At 36.4% G+C, this 22317-nt stretch overlaps 1 protein-coding gene across 1 annotated transcript in view; it reads right to left on the reverse strand.

Annotated features, from left to right (window-relative positions):
• TRRAP (transformation/transcription domain associated protein) overlaps positions 1 to 22317 on the reverse strand; it is a 98523-nt gene that overhangs the window by 74575 nt on the left and 1631 nt on the right. Inside the window, 18 exon segments of the mRNA XM_057416996.1 lie at positions 1627 to 1827; positions 2649 to 2905; positions 4136 to 4301; positions 5985 to 6176; positions 6849 to 7043; positions 7670 to 7767; positions 7876 to 8203; positions 9778 to 10012; positions 11041 to 11119; positions 14398 to 14536; positions 14895 to 14991; positions 15731 to 15819; positions 16053 to 16130; positions 16458 to 16583; positions 17233 to 17289; positions 18020 to 18103; positions 18730 to 18834; positions 19540 to 19650. Of these exon segments, the coding sequence (XP_057272979.1) occupies positions 1627 to 1827; positions 2649 to 2905; positions 4136 to 4301; positions 5985 to 6176; positions 6849 to 7043; positions 7670 to 7767; positions 7876 to 8203; positions 9778 to 10012; positions 11041 to 11119; positions 14398 to 14536; positions 14895 to 14991; positions 15731 to 15819; positions 16053 to 16130; positions 16458 to 16583; positions 17233 to 17289; positions 18020 to 18103; positions 18730 to 18834; positions 19540 to 19650 (2637 nt within the window).

Raw genomic sequence — 22317 nt, forward strand, 5'->3', positions numbered from 1 at the left:
GGCTGTTCAGCCTGGAGAAGAGAAGGCTGCGTGAAGACCTCATAGAAGCCATCCAGTATCTGAAGGGGGCCTATAAGGATGCTGGGGAGGGACTCTTCATTAGGGACTGTAGTGATAGGACAAGGGGTAATGGGTTCAAACTTGAACAGGGCAAGTTTAGATTGGACATAAAGAAAAAATTCTTTACTGTTAGGGTGGTGAGGCACAGGAATGGGTTGCCCAGGGAAGCTGTCAACACTCCACCCCGGCAGTGTTCAAGGCCGGGATGGACAGAGCTTTGGGTGGCATGGTTTAGTGGGAGGTGCCCTGCCCATGGCAGGGGGTTGGAACTAGATGATGTTAAGGTCCTTTCCAACCCTAACTATTCTATGATTCTATGATTCTACGTTTTACACAGACCCCAGAAAACTACTAAAGCACTGAAACAAAACATGGATTTCTCATTTTCAATTTATTCCACTTCTTTCTACTTCTAATTTGACATTTCCTGTTTATAGTTACAAAGTATTCAGCAGATACATTGTTTCTTGGTCAACACCAAGAAGCTGAAGATCATTCTCTATCATTAACCAACACCTTAGATGCATGAAAACTTTGAAATTAAACCTAGATGGACAGGAAAATGCCAGCAATTAGAGTATTTACATACATTCAAGTCATCAGTTTCAGTACAGAGGAGAGATCCACAAAGCTATCTGTATTTTAAGAATCATTTTTCCAAGCTATTTTGAAGCCTGATGGTTATATGGAGCCAAAGAGACCCAGCTGCCTGTACAGAAAACTGTTTACCACATTCAGATCATATCGACTTATGAAAGTGTAATTGAAAAGGTAAGTAACTCTACAGGCCAAATTAACTCAAAATATAGCTTCACTCTCAGATCCCAAGACACTGATTAGATTGCTGTAATTAGTGAGAACTCAGCATTTGTGACACACTGAGATGAAAGCCTGTACAAGTACAAAGTGGTTTTGTAGCTCTGAGAAGCTACAAATCGAAGCAGTATAGCAAAAGTTAGAAAAGTGAAGAAAAAAGACGTGTACTGAAAAGCATTTATTTGGGCTAGTTTATCTCCTATCACTCTGTAAAAGCAGAACAGCATGTTTAAATTTTGGAGGTGACATATAGAACAGTTTGAAGCGACAATAAAGAAAGAACAGGTTGGCAAGCTTCTGCTAGTTTTGCATGTCAAAATGAAGGAAGAACTTAGTGTAAGTCTATCTGCCTTTTACAGAGGTTCTCAACTGATACTACACTGCATAATGAAAAAAGCAAAATAGCTCTTTGCAGTGATTTCTGAAACAATGTTTTGTCCTTTACCTGCCAAGTCTGGCAACTCAAAAAAATATGTAAGTGGGTTTAGATTCTGTGTCTCCGTTACAAACACAAAGTAGAAATCTCTTTGTCTCACTGAAGGGATATTAAATAAAAATAAAAATCAGGTATGCAAGAGATCCTAAAACCTACTTTTAATTATGTAAATTCTGTAGTTATTAACTCACATCTGGAACTGGCAGACATACCACACATTTTTCACTAGGTTTTACAAGCAAACTTCAAAAAAAATCTGTAATAAAGGAAAATTGAGACAATTTCTTAGCACAGAAAATAATTTAAGCTCTTACCTTTTCCATTGGGAGCTGAATGGACGCTTTACAGTCTGAAAATTCAATTGTAATACTGGGTCCTTGGATTTCTGTGACTACATATTGTAGTTTCTGTGATTCCTTTAACATCTTCCTATTACTTCCACCAAACTTACCAAGGACACGATAAGCGACATGAGAAATGCTGTCTGCAGGATTGCGCAGCGTACGCCATAAAGCCTGTAAATATTTTAAATGTTACATGGTCAGACCAGTCTCACTCCAACATTTTTCAAGTTGTAATGTAAAAAAATATTAAGGAAGACACTTATTCTTATATCTGGCTAATTGGTCCATAACTTCCAGAAAATACTTATCTAGATGGAATAAAAGCAGTCTAAGCTTGCGACAGTTCAACTATTCTGTAACAAGGCTGTCCTAAATGCAGTTTTAGATTACATCAAAAAGCAAGCCAGTTAAGGCTGAAATCAAATAACCTCAAAGATCTAGTTCTGAAACATAAAAAGCAAATAAAGAATCATATTTAGAAGATAAGCTATATGAAAGCACTGTATTAACTTTCAGTCACATCATCTTCACTGTATACATAAGACTGCATATAGCTGTCAGTCCTAAGATGCTGAAGGTAATAAGCTTGTGTTGTTTGCTTGGGGGTTTTTTGTTGTTGGGCTTTAGGTTTTCTTTTTAATTAAAAAATTTAAATCATTTTCTGTACCAACTTATCTTAAACATAGTAATAGTCTTGCTACTGAATTCCAACTCTTAACTTTAACCCAACTCTTTACTGCTTTAATTCCAACTACTAGCCATATGCTCTGTTAGAAGTCTTTAACGGAGGTATAGAAAAAACAAATCACTTTCAAATTTTTCACAGTTTTCAGTTTAACAACACAACACCAACTGGCCTTATACATACACACCAGACTGGTATGGTTCTCATAAGAGATTTAAGTTTTTATAACCAAAAGTTCACCCAAATTTCTAATAATATTTAGTGAATCAATGACCTCTTGTGGTCTAACGGGAAACAACATGTTTACCTGCATTAGCTCAGCTCGAACTGGCTGAATGTGATCATACAGAAAGTCTGGCTGCAAGTTATCCACACACAATTCCAGAGTTCTTAAGCCTTGGCTAACCAGGGTCTGAGATCCATTGAGAGCCGACACCAAGGGATCCATCAACATTGGCAGGTAAGGCAGTAACGAGCTCAAACGAACTGGCACAGTGAGGCAGAGCTCTACAAACAAGTCTTTCATGTGTTGTTTATGAAGGCCACTTTGCAACATATTAAGTCCTGCAAATCATTGAGAAGTTATACAGAGGAAAAAAGCAGTTTATTGTTACAAACAGCTGTTTCCTAAATTCGGAATAACCTCACATCTTTAAAAGCTTTCAACTCCATAGATAATGTAGTTACAAAATGTAATACCATTCACAATTTTAACTTAGATCTAAAGATTTTAGGCAGTGAATGCTTTTGTGGGTACATGCATACGCAAAAGAAGTATCTCTGCATATCCTAAAATTCAATATTAAAGTCAATAAAGTAGCTTTTGAATACAGATGAAAACCAGAAAAAGATCATTTAACCTGGTTAACCTCAGGCTTGTATCAACAACAAAAATAAAATAAAATCCACACAGAACAAATTGGTTTGGAAATATTTGGAATCCTGAAAAGAAGTATTAAATGAGTTCAAGTACATTCACTGTCCCATACAGACTAGATACACTGCCCGACTTATTTTTCTTCCCATCAAGTTTTCATAAACCTATCTAGGACTTCTGCACTAACGTGTATCATATAATGATCTATAGAGAACATACATATTTACTAACTACAGTAAAAATTGCCACTAGAGCTGTACATGGAAACCACTGGATTACACATTCCTGGAATTGCTCCCATTAACTTGTCCCTAGGTTTAAACAGTTCTCCACGTTTCCTTGCTCATCATATCTCTGGAACACAGTTCTTGCAAGTGCAAATCCTCAATGAAACTGATAGTTATTTCCATTTCTTTTTGCAGACTGACATTATCTGCATTTATATTTATCATGCACTTGCAGGTGCATACACGTACCCTCAAAAGCAGATCAACCAGAGCTTCTCTATAATGTTCTACCCACAAAACCATTGATGGCCTGGCACCATTGCTTCTCCTGTTACTCTTGTCCCTCAGTGCCACATGCTAACAAAGCTATCCAAGCAAAAAAAAATAAATGAAAGAAACAAAAAAAAAAACCAAAAAAAAAAAAAAAACCAAACCCAACAGCCCCACAACGAAAAGCAGAAAAACAAGCAGCAGAAATTGTGAAGCAGCCAAAACTATGGAGCCTGAAGCAGCTGATAGTAAATGAAAAGAAGCCACATTCAAGGTATTTCATCAACTGCTAAAAATCAGAAACTACTTATCAGGGGGATTAGGGCTTTAGTTTTGGGGTTTTTTAATTAGATAACTTTATTACTACTGTTTACATAAAAAGATCAGAAACTAGGGTGGAGAAAGATGGTATTGTTCTACCTTGCAGTAAGTTTGGTAACAGCGGCAAGAATTCTTGATATAACAGATCATGACTGCCTCCTCCAATAGATCTGAACAGTGCTCTGAGTAGCAGAAAATAGTTATAGGGCTCTTTGGCAGTCTGTGCAAGTTCCATAGAGCTGTTCACAATCTTGTGCAAATGTGGCTATAAAAGAAAAAAAAAAAGCTTGAAGATTACTAAAATATTAATTTTATCATCATTGTACTGTACAATTTTAGAATGCAACAAGTTTCTCAGATCAAAACCTTCAGCTATTCCAACTACTCTGATCCCACACTAATTTTATGCCACTGTTGAAACAGGTAAAAATTAAATCTGTATTTGAACAGTATCATGAACCCTAAGCATTGTTTAATTAAATCCTGTTTTCATATTAGCCAAACAATCACGCCTGCTTGCTACTCCAAGCAGTAACTTTACTGTAACAAAACCTTTGTGCAAATCTGACACAATTAAAAAGACTTGCTCCACAGAAGGCAGGGACGTGTAGCAGAAACCAGAAGTGTCAGAATGATACAATATTAATTTACTCTTGATCTAATTTCATCACTAATTCTTAGGGTTTGTGAATGCTAAAATTGCGCTTTGAAAGCAATTTTCTACAAGTAAAAAAGCGGTATGGAACCACTTTCTAGAGATATTAACAATTTGCAGAAATTATTAAAAACAGTTGATAAATACAAGGAATCTCACAGATCAGGGACAAACAGTGATACAATTCTGGATTTTATTAATATCTAAAAGCTTTCTACATTGTTATGCAAATGCTCCAAACAGCCTTAATCATTCAATTAAATTGTCTACCCAAGGCCCATATCATCAATCCTGCGAAACAAAAATGGTAACAAAAGCGTAAAACTGTGAAGGTAGTACATCCCACTCTTTAAATTGGATCTCCAGCTTATAAAATCCAAATGACCTTGATTCTGATGCCAAACTGGAAGAATTTAAGCAAGATTATATGAATATATTGCTTCATATTCTTTTGTCTTTCAAAGAATATGGAAAAATTAGTAGCCATCACTCTGTTCTACCCAGAAAACAGTACTGCTCCTGCTGTAACAAACTGTTAAGCACGGAAATTATTATCACATAGTTACGTGTATCAGAATGTTGTTTATTCTAAGGTAGAAGGAAGAGACATGGAGAGAAATTGTGAGAAGGAGCAGCGCTCAATATCTTAATGGTTTTTCTGGATATAGGCAGCTGTTACTTCTATAAGAACAGAACACTTGCTTCAAGCTCAGTATTTCTAAACTCAGTGAATAATGAGATGATCTCATCAACATAAATAGATCCTTGGACTACAAAGACAGCATGATGTCAATAGCAGAAATGGCATTCTTTAATGCAGACTTTTTGAGAGCACAGAAATATCTAACTAAAGAGGTAAATGTCACTGAATATGACATGAATGAATAAAATTTAGTAACATACAAAAAAAGAGTGATTCCAGTCTAAGCAAAAGTCTTAAGTTAATATGGAAACAAAGAGGAAAAATATGCAAGATATGCATATCCTGACAGTGAAGTTACATGGGTTTATTGCAATCCTAATTAGACCACAAACATGTATCAATCATTTATATTCAGAATTAGTACATCACTTTATAGCTTCAAATAGGAAGCAAACATTCACAGAAACCATCTTTTATAAATAAGGCAATGTACCCAGCATTTGGGAAAAACTGAGATGTTTCACTAATAAGGATTTAAACATGAAAAGACTATCAAATGTTAGACAGTGTAAAACTAAGTTTCTTCAGACATCTGAAGAATGCATTAAGTAAAACCAGATTTTTTTGTTTTTAACACAAATGACCTTTACCTTCAGCATTTGTTCATTTTCAGCTGCAAATAGTGAAACTGAACCAAAGACTAACTTGAACAGCTTGAGATACAGATTGGAGAGTTCCACATTAGAGCCCATTTCTGGCAGCCGATCCAGAAGATACTCTACCAAAATCGTTGCAAAGAGGGCAGAGGTAGTAGGGTTTGCCAAGAAGGAATTGGCAACAATCTATAGAATGAAATGACAAAGGAGTTATTGCTGCTATAATGAAAAGAACAGAAGGATAAATGCACTACCCATTTAAAACAAAGAACTAAGACACATTTCTTGCCCCATCTCCACTGCTACCCAAGTGATCCAGGTTATCCTCAGTGGCAACAACCATGCCTGTAACTTAACCATTCAAATTTAAAGTTTAATTTTAAATGGGCAATATGGGACTTGTATTCTGTAAAACAGTAGAACACTAACACAACCACCTGAACAAAACAAGAACTCCACAATGTTCAATACATTTCAAGAACAAAGTCTGCTCAGGGAGGTTGCTGAGTCTCCCTCTCTGGAGACATTCAAAACCCATCTAAATGGATTCCTGTGTAACCTGCTCTAGGTGACCCTGCCTTGGCAGAAGGGTTGGACTAGATGATCTCTATAGAGACCCTTTCCAAACATAACAGCTCTATGATTCTGTGTGATTCTATTCATATCTTCTAAACTTGGTCTGGAAAGCTTTTGAGAATCCATCTTCACAAAGTGTTTCCATAGACTGCTTCAAATCCTGCATGCTAATTTCAACATTATTATTTCTAATTCCGTATCAGCCTTATGTATTTTCAGGTATAAGCTATTTTCTGGATGGTATTTATCCTCAACTGAAAAAAGTAAACAAAAACATAATACCTGAAGAGCATAGTTTTTTGAGATTCGCTCCACCATGTAAGGAACTGTAGTTTGAAAGATTTCTTTAAAAGTTAAAGGGTTCATCATTGTGAACACACCAGCAAAATGCTCCAGAACTTCCTTTTCCTCTTTCATTCTGACTGTCTGACAGTTTGCTACTCGAACATATGTCTGTCCATTTCCTGCTATTTGGACCTACAGGAATTGAGAACACACATACACTGGTTACAGAACTGAGTAACCTTTTTCCCCCACTATTCTTAGAATACCTTTTGAAAAAAGAAAAGGCATTTTACAGGTTTCACATGAAGCCACATACAATTAGAAGAGACAGTGGTGACAATGGAAATATTAAAATAGAGTATTTCTTATCACAGATTTTAAAACCACTAAGTCGGAAGTGGAGAAAGCCAACAGCAGGAGATATCATATTTGCAAAGTTACTTAATTCCAAATCATGTACATTTACATTTCATCAGTGCTATGTGTAGCTACAGAAGACAAACGCAGCCGTGTGAATACTTCAATTGACAGCTAAACTACCTCATGAAAATATCTAATCCACCACATAAAAGACAACTGCTTTCAGTCTGACCTGACTGTATAAACACAGACAATTACAGCTGTTAAGAAAATAATTTGTTCCTGGTAAGTACTTTGAAATTCATAACATTTCCCAACAGCTGGATACTGAAATTAAAGACTTAATGAAAACATACCTCATGTGAGATTTGTCTTTTAGCTGGCAAATAATTCCTTATTAAAAGATCTAGCACACAGTAACTGTACAAATAAAAGTGCTGAACAGTCAGGTTACATACCTGATAAATATCTAATGCTTGCATTGCGTATTTTACCAGTTTTATATAGATTTGAGTCTCTTTAGGTTGCAACTGCTTATTGGGAATGAATTGTGCTTCTGAAAGAAGATAAAGAATAAAGCAGTGGTTAACCATTAAAAAGAAGTATCTTGTTTTAATTGTAGAATTACAAAAGATCAATGTAATTAAATATTATGCAGTTTTACCACCAGGAGCTTTGCATGACGTTATGCCCCATGTGATTGTCTTGACACCACAGACCAAAGTCTTCACTAAGCTTCGGCAATCTGTGACCTGAAACGTCTGTTTATCTTCTTTTTCTTTCTCCCCTTGTTTTTCAAACACAGGTACTGGTGCAGGGGCCACAGGAGTGGCTGGGGCAGGAGATGGAACAGGAACAGGAGCTGCATTTGCTGCTGTTGGTACTCCGGGTAACGCGGCTTCCGCAGCTCCAAGCTCAGACTGTGGCTTGCATTTCTTAAAGATTACAGACAGCTGGTATCGTGCTATAGTGTGAAATTTCAGAACAAAAACCTAAGACAGAAACAGGAAAAGCAAATCAAAGAGCAGGGAGGAGGAGAAAAAAGAAAGTAAGTTTCTTCTTCAACTAACCATTCTAAATTTAAAAATACTAACAATTCAAGTCAGCATACTGAGATCAAAAAATTTACAACAGTATTCCTGAGGTCACCCAATGACAGCAGACATTTAACGTGTTCATTTAACATGTACCAACATGTAGTTTGCTTACTTTTTAATAAATTCTAAAAGTAAAAATATTTGCTGAAAACTGGTAAAACCATCAACTAAAAACTGACCTCTACAGTTCTAATTAATTTAAAATGTACAGCTATTTGAATTCATTTCTAAAAAGACTTAATATTTCAGTCTATAAATATTTACTACTAAGTAAAAAAAAGCTCAGATTTGTCAGACCTATGTTTACTGTGTATCAGATACGTATTAAAAGATGTATACATCATAGGTTTAACTTTTAGTTGTATGCATATATCAGCCTTATAAAGCAATAATCAATCCTGCAGAACAGCGGTCCCCAACATTTCTGCCTCTTGGCTGATACCAAGCAAGGGACATAATGCACAAAGTTTCAATTTAAAGTTTTCTGTACTTCCCAGATTTTAAAGTCTAGATCGACTTAGCTTGCTCAGGTATTTCTGCACTACCAGCAAAGTTCTGTATGCTCCCTTCTTGCCATCACCTGTATTCCATATTTAGGATGAAAGCCATTCCCTAAATTACTGCTGCTTTAAAAAAGGTAATACCATATAATCTGGAGATAACTATAAAATAACTAAACTCTTCCCTGGGACACTCAGAACTGTGACAGTCTGTCACTGACAGAAGAAGAGTCAAAGATGCAGGGGATCCACTACATTCAAAATTTCTAGATCACCAAAACAAGCAGCCACACAGCTTCCTGTCATCTTAAAGCACTAGTTTGATTTAGATTTCAAGACATGGTCTCACATCCCAAAATTAGATTATTAAACCACTATTCACCCTACAAGTGTTTTACTATTTTACTCTACAGCTGAATGCATCTTCCTGTTGTGGCAGAAGAAACACTTAGGCAACCTTCTTCCATTAAAACTTGGCTACAGCAAGTAGGTTGCATTTCACTTATACTGCACCATGGATGACAGCTTCCCTGGTGCACCCCTGATTTTCAAAAGTAACAAAAAGAAAAGGCCCCCTCAAAAGTCCTCCATATAAAGATGATCCTTAAAAGGATCAGTAGGTCTCGAAAGTTCAGATATTGCACATATTACAGATTATACAGGGCTATGCCAAGGACCTGTGAGATAATCCTCTTACCCTAGCATCACAGACATCCGGTTTCCTGCTTTTAAACAAGTCACTAAATGAATAAGCTGAGCTGGCAAAGTACCTCAGCTGTATCTGAGATATTATCCCAGCTGCACTGCATTTTAAAGAGCCCTTCTCTAAAATCCTGAAATGAAATACAGTATGCAGACTGTTTCTACATATTCTCATTTCTGAAGAAAGGAGAATGTAAAATATAATTAACAGCATACTATAAAATAGGATATTCAACTCATTAGCAAATGTTTTAAACAAATTAATACCTCCAGCATTCTCATAAGAATATCTCTACCATTTCCATTTTCCTGTTCACTTTTAGACCGGATACAGTCTACCAAATTTAGTAGAAGCTTGCAAGACATTGTCTGGATACTGCTAGGCAGCGACTCATCATCAATGTTCTTGGCAAATAACTGGACAGCAAGGGAGAGATCATTGAGTGGTAAATGTTGACGGACATGATGTACCAGGTCTGCCAGTGTACTATATGCAAGCGGTCTATCAGTAAAAACAAGAAATGAAGAAAACACATTGAGGACAATTCAGATTGTTGTTAATTGCACTTAACCAATAATTATTGCCTGGAGCTATTTCCAAGATTCTAAATCCACATTTTCTATTTTTATATGCAAATCCCAAATTCACACATCTTTTTTAATTACACAAGAGAATTATAACCAAAGATTCATTAATCTGTCCCACAACACTAATGCTACCTCTCTCACCTTTCCTCATTGCTGAACATCATCCCCAGTACACATTAACATCAACAGTTGACAGCAAATGAGCATGTTTTAAACCACATTTTAAGAAGCACTAGTAACCTGTTTCACAACTGATGATCACTGATGATTCATGATTTCAAAAGTAGCTATGAAAATAGATTTGAAAAATCATTTCTTTTTAAATACCAGGTTTAAGCATCTAGAAGAGAGAAAACTTCTAAATCTAATACATGTTGTCTGTAAGGTACACTTGATTCTTGAGCAAGAGGAAGTAATTCTTCTTGCTTGCATATTTTCATTTGATCAGCAAAAGCACATAAAAACTGTATATAAGTATCTACTGAAGTCAAAGAAAGTAAGTATTCTCCCCATTTATTTGTTTTTCAACTGTGAATGAATAAGTTTTAAAGTACTTATTGCCAAAACAGTTTAAAACTCATTCAGATTTTACACTGCACACAAGATTTAGGCAGTTTCATGAAATATGAAGAAGATACCGAGTTGATTTCACAGTAACAACTGTTTCAGTTGTGCTCTGCAATTTAAGGAATCAAATCATTTTCATGCCCCCGTTTATCTCATTTTGCCCTACACTCACACTACCATGCTGCAGCATCAAAGTATTCAACAATAAACACTCTACAGCAACAGAAGCCTTTCCAATATTGGAATCTAATAAGATCAGTTATTTAAAGCAAAGATTTAAGACCTTATACAGACATCACTGTAAACATTAATAAACCTTGAAAGAAACTAGCCCTGGCAGGTACTCAGAAAGCCATTCCAAACTTTCTGTCATACCTCAGTGTCTCTCGGGCAGTGTATCCAGAGCCAATTAGTATAGATTCATCAAAGAGCTTGTCCATACATGGAATAAATTCTATATTAAAAAAAAGAGAGAGAAAAAAGAAAAAGCTATACATGACTGACATAGGAAATAGTCAAAATAAGACAGTTAAGCATGAAACCACTTACATATTTAAACCTAAGTCAAAGAGTTTTGATTACAAAATTCATTCCTGAAGCTTACGAAAGGCAGTGTTTAAGTGACACTTGTAAATGAAGGAAACCTCCAATTAACCTCTTGTAACTATGACCTCCACTTGCCCCTTGAGTAACCTTACAGTACACAAAGCCACAGCATTGACACAATAAAAACAGTTACAACTGGAAAGAGAAAAAACATTATTTCCATCTTTGCAAAACTTTTTTAAATGCAACAAATGAGTTACTGGAAGGGACAAGTTTGGGCAACACTAGTACAACAAAACTATCATTCAAGCTCTAACCCAACACATAAGGAGGATTACAAGCAACCTGGGGTCCAGGGAACAAAAAGGAAGATTCCAGTAACAAAAAAAAAACAACAATCAAGTGACAAAGCAAGACTGAAGAAGCATTTTCCTTTTTAAATTTAGAAATCAAAAAGTTTATGGAATTGCTTAGGTTACTCCACCCTAAAGGCAGATGATGGAAGCGGCCTGAAGGATTAAGCGCTCCTGCCTTTGAAAAACGCAACAAGCTAAACCTGATTAAAAATAAGCAAAGAGTTAGAGAAAGAGGAATATCCAGCAACTTTCATCCTCCACAGATTTTCAAACAATATTAAAGATTAAAATCCAGCATTTTCTGAATGAAACCTCAAATGGACAAGGAATCAGTGAGTTCCACTTAAATCAAAGGGACAATATGGTAGCTGTCTTTGCTTTAAGAGAACATCACATTCTGCAAATCATGGAGGAAGTTTAAAAGGGGAATGTCAGAATTGGTTTTTGAGTAGGCTAGAGATCTGGAAAACTTACAATGGAAAAAGCAAACAAAGAATGGGAATAAAGATTCTAAATGCAAAGATAATCCATTGTTTTACAAGGCAGTCGCCACAACCTTGTCATGAAATGAATACATTCAGTCATAGCCAAAAAATACTACTATTGAGAAAAAAAGGTGAGTCCACTAAATAGTTGGAAAGGAACTTCCTTTGATCATCAAACCACTCTAAAAAAGGAATTACTCTGAATTGCACTGGTGTTACCACCAAACAAAGAGTTAAAGGCACAAATCCTGACAAAAAACGCAAAGGAAATGCAAACTGAAAACCAGTAATGAGTTTCTATGTATTGATCACATTTAACATTAATATTCCTGTGTTTTGCTATTACTCTTACTATGAATTAGTAAGAAAAATTAAAACAAAGCAAGTAATAATAAATTGTTTACACTGGACTATTGATTGAACTCTCTCATTAAACTTCATAAACATAAGAATGCATTACGTTGAAATTAAGATGTGTTTGCAATGTACGGTCATTAGAGTTTCAGAAATGCCACATAATCCACTCTAGCCTTTTGAAGTAGACATCTCTATTCTATATTCTAAGCTAGGTTCTAAAACCTCCACCTAATATTTATGTGCATGCCACAAATTATTGATATGAAATATTCCTAGGGGTAGTGTTTACAGTGATGACAGTAGAAAGAGTGAGTACAGCTGCACCTTCACTCTCTTTTAGAATCAGAAACAGAGTTCCACATAGACAAAATGCATCACAGTAAAATACAAGGCATTATTCATCAACTCTCAATCAACACAGAAGACTCAATTTGAAATATTATTTCACTGACAACAATAACAACTGCAAGACTGAGAAACATGAAACACTTCCCTTAGCACTCATTTTGCCAAGTAAGTTGAATGGCACCAACAGAATGACCAAAGCCTAATCTTCTGCAGCTCTCCATGTTCCCTCTTCATCTTAATATTTCTAAGCATTTCCTCCTCTACATCCACTTTGGGCTGCCAGGTAGCCAACAGCAGGGCTGGAAGGATGAGTTATCAATATGTGTCCTAAAACACGAGACAGCTGACCAAGAGCAATGAATGTCTAAGCTCACACTGCTGTTTATTCCTCCAGTGGAGACACTAACTCAGGTTTTCTCCGCTATCCAAACACTGAAGTTCACAAAGGATGCAGAACATGGAATCTTTAAGACCTTACTACTCTGCTGAATTTGGTTGAAATGGGCCAAGTTCGAAAGTTTTTAAGAAGAGACTGAAAACTGTAGAACAATTAAGCTAATTTCTTTAGAAAAATAGCCAAAACAGCTTTCCATGTAACCACAATACTAAATTCCAGAACTCAGCCTGGAGAAGAAAAGGCTGCGTGGAGAACTTAGAGCAGCCTTCCAATATCTGAAGGGTGCCTACAAGGATGCTGGAGAGGGACTCTTCATCAGGGACTGTAACAACAGGACAAGGGGGAATGGGTCAAACTTAAATAGGGGAAGTTCAGATTAGACATAAGGAAGAAGGTCTTTACTGTGAGGGTGGCGAGGCACTGGAACAGGGTGCCCAAATGAGTGGTGAATGCTCTATTCCTGGCAGTGTTCAAGGATGGGTTGGACAAGGGCTTGGGTAACGTGGTCTAGCATAGGGTGTCCCTGCCCATAGCAGGGGGGTTGGAACTAAATGATCCTAAGGTCCCTTCCAACCCAAACCGTTCTATAATTCTAACTAGGAAACATGCTATTTTTTTTTTTTTTTTGGCGAACTAACACCACCTCTAAGACATCACACTGCCCCATAACTGCTGTCAGCAGAGGAAAAGAAATGGGACCACACAGCAAAGATGAAAAGACAGAAGTTAATACTTTACAAGGCACACTCATCTCCAATTTGGCAATTCTGCCGAAACAGAACATACCAACCAAACCTCATTAATTCAGGCAGACCAAAAAACAGCTTTCCTCTGCTAAAGGCAAATACTAGATAAACTGAATCAAAAATACGGTATCAGGATTTGACAGAACTACTTCCACTCAGGTTAACAGATTAGTATTTTAAAGTATCCATACAATTAAATGCACAATTACAAACTAACACAAATGTTTATCATCAAGTAGTAATTAACTGGAACAATAGATACTTGGAAAGCTAGAAATGGCACTTGCTCACTCTGCCACCTTACTCAGATGATTTTATTAAGGAAAAAGAAAATAGTCAAAATGAAACAAAAAAAAAAAAAAAATCACACAAACTCTCAAAAGAATGAGAACTATGGAATAGTCTGAAACAAATAATAAGCAATATGCCCGTTAAATACATACAAATAGTTAAAAATCTTCCCATTTATAGATCCATTTTTAAAAAGTACTACATACGGCTCCTCAAGTCTGTTGTCAAGATGTGCTTAGCAGCAATCAGAAGCTCCTTGCGGAGGTGTGCAGTTTCAGCTGGACAATTGGAGAGCAACTGCAACATTCCTTTTACCATTTGCTGAGAATATTTAGCCACTAATTCCTACAATAAAATAACACGAATACAATTATTACGACATTCTATTTTAAAGGTTTGCTTTACATTTGCAAAGGAACATTCAATTAAAATTCACTTGTTTCACTTTACAAAGTCTACTTATAAAACTAAAGTACAATAGCCATTCTATAAATGCCCAGGGCAAGAGAAACAGCGCGTTTTTACTATGCATTCACATGACAATACTTCTGAAAGGATGGCCAAGTATAGCCCTGTCTTCAGATTTGGAACACATTCTTGTCTATCTTGTCTGATACACTGCAGTCATGCTGGTCACTGGCCTGACAACGTAATTAGAGATCTGCTGCACTAGCAGTAATAAAGCAACAAAAATACAACCTACCTGGTAAATTCTTATGATGTAAGCCAAAAAAGACAATGTTTTAATTTGAGCAGCGATAAAATCGGCATACAATTCCTTGTTATAAAGTTTATGTTGCCTGAAATGAAATTGAACAGCAGTTACAATTTTGTTCCTCCTCTTTAATACCTTCATTTAGAAAATTCACAGAAGGTTCAAATTACATCATCTTGTAGTGAGGTTCTTGCCTCATAAGGGAATAAAATCATCATGGGAGAGCTCATTTTCAAGAAGCTCTATGCTGTTTTCATTCGCAGCATCTTATGCTCCAAGCAGAAATGCACAGCCCTGAGGCAGCCATACAGTTTTCAGCTTTCTACAGAAAGCCAAGGCAATACATCAACATCAAATGCTTGGCTTCATTTTTCTCTCAAGCAATATTCCCTCCCACAGACTCGTCTGTCTCTCGCAAGCCTCAACCATTTATTCAGATCAGCCAGGCAGATAGGAAAATAGAGATTTCACTCCTGCTGCCCTGCTCAGCACCCTTTGCTGCTCCTTACAAACATCTATCTGAAGCAGGAAAAGTGGCACCCCTATCTGCAACATCACAAGGCTTCACCTAAGCCATAACTTAGAACAGAAAAAATGTACCCCTGGTGGTAAAGATTAAACAACAGTTAGTGTCCTAGCTCTCCATGTGATGGTCTCCATCATATACTATTTGTAGTAATATAGATTTGTGTCAGAAACTCTACAGTAAGAATAGAAACAAAAACCACAGGAGATGCAAGACAAAAATATTCTGGGCAATACTGAATGACAGATTTAAGTAGCTTATCCCAAATGACATCAAAATACCTTTAAAATGCTCTTACCTTGCTTGAGCAGAAACCTGTATTATAATAGTGTTCATAATCAAGGGCACAAATTCAGCTACTACATTATGAATGTTCAATTTGTAGAGCTTAAAAAAAAATAAAGTATTATTAGAGAAATGTACAGGTCACAGTTGCAGTCAACTTATTTGAGAGCTAATAAAAAAAAAAAATCAGCAGCTTATTTTTAGACCATATTTTAATCTCAAAAATACACTACATTCATTTTTAATACTATGTTGGCCAGCAGAAGTTCACAAGCCATTTGGAATAAAGAGCATATATCCATTAATACATATATGAAATACTAGATTTTACTAACCTGATACATAAGAACAACAATAATAGGTAGCTCAGCCAAGACCTTTAGAGATAATGATCCTCTGGGAATTATAGAATGCTGAAAGAAAGAATACATGGGCTCTAAACAGTTTAGTTATTAATTCAAAAAAAGCATCTGAAATACATTTTTAAAGAAACTACTCAGTTTAATTACAATATACTTTGTGATAATAACACTTGCACAAAGCCATTTGGTATTATATTACATAAAAATCCTGTAACTATAACTGCATAGAAAAGACCTGCAAAGTTTCAATCAGCTTCTACAAATAAGTCTTTTTAAGAAAAACAAGCAAGAAGAAAGCCTATTACTTTTACCTGCCCTTACGATTTGGGATATTGCGATACGGACAGTGTCACAGTTAACGAGCAGTTGAATACTCACTGTTCTTGTTTCACTATCTTCTCGCTCAGGGTTTACTTTCACCACAATTGTTGTAATCATGCCAACCATTTCAGGAGTAGGAACAGTGTTCTCTGGGATCACCTGAGGATTCTCAAAATACCGATTCTAAAAGCAAAGAGCAGAAAAAAAAATATGATGCTAATGATAGTCAAAAAGCTATTTATCTAACTGGAATTCAACCATATAATTTCCCCCTACAACTAACTGTGGGCAGTCTTTTCTTCTCTGCACATGATGGATCTACTAGGACTACAGACATATCCTGCAACCTTCCACTACAGCAAGCAGCAGAGAAGCATCCCCAACCAAGGTGGCTCTTTTGCTAAAGAAAATTGTCCAAAGAGATGCTCTGTATCAGTGAGGAAGAGCAGGTGATGGCCTCCACAGAGATCAAGCACACTGAAGAGCTCTGTCTGCTGGTGGGAAGTACATCACCTCACCTTTCCCTCAAAAAAAGACATTTGGCTACATGGACACCAACTGCAGTCAACTGCTTTATTAGACAAGTTTACCTCAAGTTTACCTCGGTTTGCTGTTACCAGTAATACTGTGCTATAAACAGAAAGCTTTCTAATTCAAAATCTAAATCTCTCTGGTTTAGATGTATTTTGTTAAATGTTTTTATTAAAACTATATTTACTTTGTATCACTACATACAAAAGTAATTATGTTAATATCTTTTAGAAATAAAATTAAGAAATAAAAACTACCTGTCTGACCATAGTAAGGGCAATTTAAGAAATAAAAAGCTTACCACTACTTTAGGAAGTTCCTTGTAAATCTGTTTCACAAAGTCCAAAAAATGATGGATCTAGTAAGGAAGAAGTCAGTTTACCATAAAGAAAAAAAGGTTTTCACTGGTTTAGAAACTCTGTATTAACAGTACAATTATATAAAATCTTCATAGTCACCACTAGAGCGTATTTTTCATGTTATTTAAAAAGAATCTGAAAGCACTTAATTATTCCTTCTGTTTTACCAATATTCATTCGAATTGCACTTGGAAAGAATCCAATTTACCTATCACCTCAATATAGTTCCAATACAGTCTCATTAGAAATAATTACTACAAACCAACTAAGCCTTCCCAGGAGAAAAATCAATGAAAGAAAGCAACAGAATAAAAATGAAAACTTTCAAATGCTCCTTCATGAGTCACAGGAGAGAAGCAGGGGTGGAGGGAACAATCATAATGCTCCTTTTCCAGGATTTTCCCATCATATACTAAAAAGTCACCAGTTCTCTTCCCTTCTGTGGGAATTTTATTCCATAGTTTAATCCATAAACACTTTGTCCATAAACACTTAAGGCAAAAACAACTAAGCTTTAAGAGTTTGGGCTTCTCCCAGGGGTGCCAGCACAATGCAATCCCTTTTTAAAATTACTGTAAAATAAATACATCAATAAATAAATATATGGTCACCACAATAGGTCAGCCAATATAGAAAGGACAGCAGGAAAAAAATCCAAGCAAAACAACCCACCTGAACAAAACACCATGACATTAAGTTCTATACCATATAACAAGATGTATGACCTACTTCTTGAGTGATTGCTGGTCGAAACTGTTTGTGCAATTCGATAATTATTCTTAAGCAAATCAGTACATTTTCTTCATTCTCCGTCTGAAAAGTAAAGAATCTTTAGTGAGCCTACTGCTGCATTCTTCAATTCCTGCGTAAGTACTTCAAAACCTTCTAATATTATACTCAGCAACCTTCAAGTGCCCCATTAATATTAATTTTCATGAGCAAGACGACTTTCCCCTGATACAAATTTACCTTGCAGCCTTAGAGCATGGCTAAAATTAAACACCCCTACCTCAACAAAAACCAGAACTTTCAACTCCAGACCATCAGACCTGTTTCTATTGCCCCAAAGACAGACACACAAGTGTGTTTATTTACACACTGCGACACCTCCAAATAGATCAGGTTATTTCCTGTGAGCTTCAAAAGTAAAAAACAAAACAGAGTCTCTAGAATAAGGTATCTGGCCGAAAACCATTAATGAATGAAATATCTAGCATGAGAATGTTCCCTGCATTTGTAAAATCCAGGTTTCTAAAGGGCAGAAGAGAATATTCAGAAAACCTGTAGATAGCAAGATATCCCACTGGTGAAGCCTAAATGCCATGCCCTTCCACTCCTGCTCCAGAAGCACAGCTATTAAAAAATCCTATTCCTAGTACTTTTTGCAGCTGAAGGAAGATGAAAATTTGAAACAGTTATAAGAGAAAAAAAAAGAATACCTCTAGAAATCTAAACATCACAGACAGGATATTTTTGGTATGAAGACGAAGATGTTCATTTGTTGGTATTCTGTGAATTATTTCAAGCACCAGCTTTCGGAGTTGCTGAAAAAAAAAAACACATTAAAAAAAAAAAACAAAGATGTGACAGAACTTCCTAAAAGCCCACAAAAAAAGCACCAACAAGTTAATCAGTTGTGACATGTTTTTAGCTTAACACTTCTGCATGCTTAAAAAGAAAAAAGCCATTTTACTTTGGGTGGACACAGGAAACCTCAGAACTACGACTTCATGGAACACTTCAGAAGCTGGTTAAGAGGAATGCCTTAAAGCAGAGCTTGTACTTTGTTTACTGAACACTAAGTCCTTCAGTGATTAATCATTTACAAAAGGTTACATACAAATACATGATGCTTCCTATTACCCATATGTAAATCAAATCTAACAAATTTACTGTTGGAAAAAGGAAGTTATTATACTATTTTTAAGGAACTCAAGTATTTAGTGCAATAGACTCAACTTCTGCCTTTCATTCCACAGTAAATTCAGTAATCTCTAACAGTCTATCGTATTTCAGCAAGAAAAACAATTCTGTTGCCCATAGTTTTTCCTCACTTTTCATACAAGGCCAGATTTACAAAGTTTGTAACTAACTTATTTAGAGACTGGACATTTTCAATTCCTGCCAAATGACAGGTTTATTCTTAAGAACAAAGTCTATACATACATCAGCTCATTAGGTTAATCAAGTACCAAACAAGTAGTCTGCTGCATACGTTGCAAAAACATAAGAGATGCTCCAGTGTTTACCTGTGCTGGCTTCTCCTGCAGAAACTGAACTTCTCCATCCTGTAGAAAGGTGAGAAACCTAGGGATGATGTGTTCCAGGAATGTAGAATATTGAGGGGATGATGTCACATTCTAATTAAGCAACAAAAAACAACAGCAAAAAAAGGAAGATTAGATACTAAGTTACATTCAAAGCCACTATTAAACATTTTAATTAACTTCTTCTTAGATTCTGGGATTTTACATTTACTGATACACTACAGAGCACTTAGTGAAAAACAAAAGTAAACACAGATTAACCTCTCTCCTCCAATCCAAATGGACTGTAAGATGATTATTTTTTTTTAATATATTTTAACACTGTCACCTCACACAAAAATCGAATTGGCATAACATACAGGTATTTTAAATGGGGGGGGGGGGGGGGCGGGGAAGAGCTGTAGATGTTCTTGAACAAGAAAGACTGACAAGCACACTCACATTTCATTGCTTTACAATTCCCAAGACTTTTCAGGCACTGTTAAACTAAGATTTTAGTTATTTTTGCAAACGTGTACATGCATGCATACATCACCCAAACATTACAAGCCACTGTGAAAATAATATTGCACTACTGTCCACTTGTGAAACCAGAAATATCAGACGAGCCAGCTTCCTCCATCAGCAACTGCTGCATCTGCCTTAAAAAAAAAAACTAACCAACTACTGTGAGGTTTATTTGGAATCTCGGCTGTAGTTTATGTACCTGCAAAGGCAGCTCTCTGAAGCAGCTGCGATGCAGAAACACACTGGTCAGTTACTAAAGATACATCTAAAAATGCAGCAGTCTTTTGAAAAATCTGCATGGGTATTGCAGGGTTTTTTTTCACCTTTATTTATTCCTTAAATAACATAAAAGTTTTATAAAGCCACCTCCTTTTATAGATTTCCACTACTATTCTTGACTTTGCAGTAAGATTTCGTAATACACAACCATAAATTTTATTACATCAGGCACTATAAAAACAAAAGGTTTTTTATCCCAACGGCTTTCAAGAAAGCAGACATATCATGAGAAAGGTACAAAGCTTTTTACATGCATGTGCTAGTTTTGGCAGGGACAGAGATAATTTTCTTCGTAGTAGCTGCTATGGGGCTACATTGTGGATTTGTGCTGAAAACAGTTTTGATAACACAGAGATGTTTTTACACAGAGTCAAGACCTTTTCTGCTCCTCACCCCAGGAGGCTGGGGATGCACAAGGAGCTGGATCCAGGACAGGTGATTCAATCTGACCCCAGGGATATTTCATACCGTAAGATGTCATGGTCAGCATATAAAGCTTCCCTTCCGATACTCTCCCCCATACCAGCAAAGGGGCTGAGCAAACAGCTGTGTGGGGCTTAGTTGCCAGCTGCAGTTAAACCATGACAATGCAAGACAAGATAGCATGAACAAATAGTTTAGCCTGCATCTTTTCTTCATCTCAAACGTCTTCCAAAAAAAGCCTGTCTGCATCTTCTCCTCCTTCACCTCCTTTACAGTCTTTCCAATTCTGAATGATTCTTAACCTCCTCAAGTTTACGCCATGAGCATGGTTCCACTTTGGAGGAAGAAAGGACTGAAAAAGTTTCAAACAAGAAATGAAACAGGTATTGCTGCATTCTTGGAAAGTGGCTCACAAATCCATTCCAGGAAAAGTACAGTTTTACAAATCCAGCTTAAATTTCTGAAAGCACCTTCCCAATAAATGCTAAACAGCAAGGACCAAAAGATTAGCATAATTCCTGCTACCCATATGAACCATACAAGAAACTAAAACCCCCACTACTCTAACAGAGTTCAGAATAACGCTGCTGGCACAAAATGTCAGAAGCAGCAACAGAGGCTGATTCTGGAAGTTTTTTCTCCTCCAAGCCGAAGACTGGAACAACAATGAATACACTCCTCTTTCCCCATCTGGAATTCAGAATCTCTATGAAGAAATTAAGAAAGAAAAAAAAAACAAACCCTCAAACAAATAATTTCTCAGAAACAAGACTCAAAACTGCCAAGTGTGTCCATCCAGAAATTAGTTTAGAAGAGAAATAACCTCTACTAGCCCAGAATGCCATAACAACCAGCCCAACAACTGGCACTGCCAAGCGGATAATGTTAAGGTGGAGCACATCAGTTTTAAACCTCACTTCCACAAGTCCTCCAGAATCATGAATCTATCGTCAGTTCTTCCCCTAACTAGCAAGACATCCTGATCAATAATGCAGCCGAGAGAATTTGAACAGCTAATTTTTGAAACGAAGTAAAAACTAAAATCAAATAAACAAAAATAATCATTTGAAGTGGAAAATAAAACCTGAGGAGCTTTACAGCTATTGGAAACTGAAGCAGGCAACAGAGTTAATAAGGAGACTAGGGAAACAGAAGACGAAAAGAAACCATCCAGCATTAACAAAATGCAACAACACTGCCCACAACCTCTACAGAAAAAATCAAACTACAACTATGTTAGTGGATCCTTCTTGCTCCCTCAAGTGTTTTCCAGCAAATAGAGCTGTACTTCTGTACAAGTCAATTCATCACCTCTTTGGGTAGGACCACACTACAGAACCAAGTGAGTTACAACAGAATGTTATCAAAGCAAATATTGAACAAGTCCTTCCCTACTGAAGACAAAAGCAAAGAGAATCAACTAAGCCACGAGATTCTAAATAGATCATTGGACTAAGCTGTTAAAACTGTTCTTTTAGTCAGATAAATTTTGTTGGAGATGGCAGGTCAGCTTAAACAGACACAAAACTCCACACGTATATTTTTAGACAG

This window comes from Pezoporus wallicus, unplaced genomic scaffold (genome assembly GCF_028554395.1).
Source record: "Pezoporus wallicus isolate ANWC-B61680 ecotype Strahan unplaced genomic scaffold, APGP_CSIRO_Pwel_v1 scaffold_7392, whole genome shotgun sequence".
NCBI lineage: Eukaryota > Metazoa > Chordata > Aves > Psittaciformes > Psittacidae > Pezoporus > Pezoporus wallicus.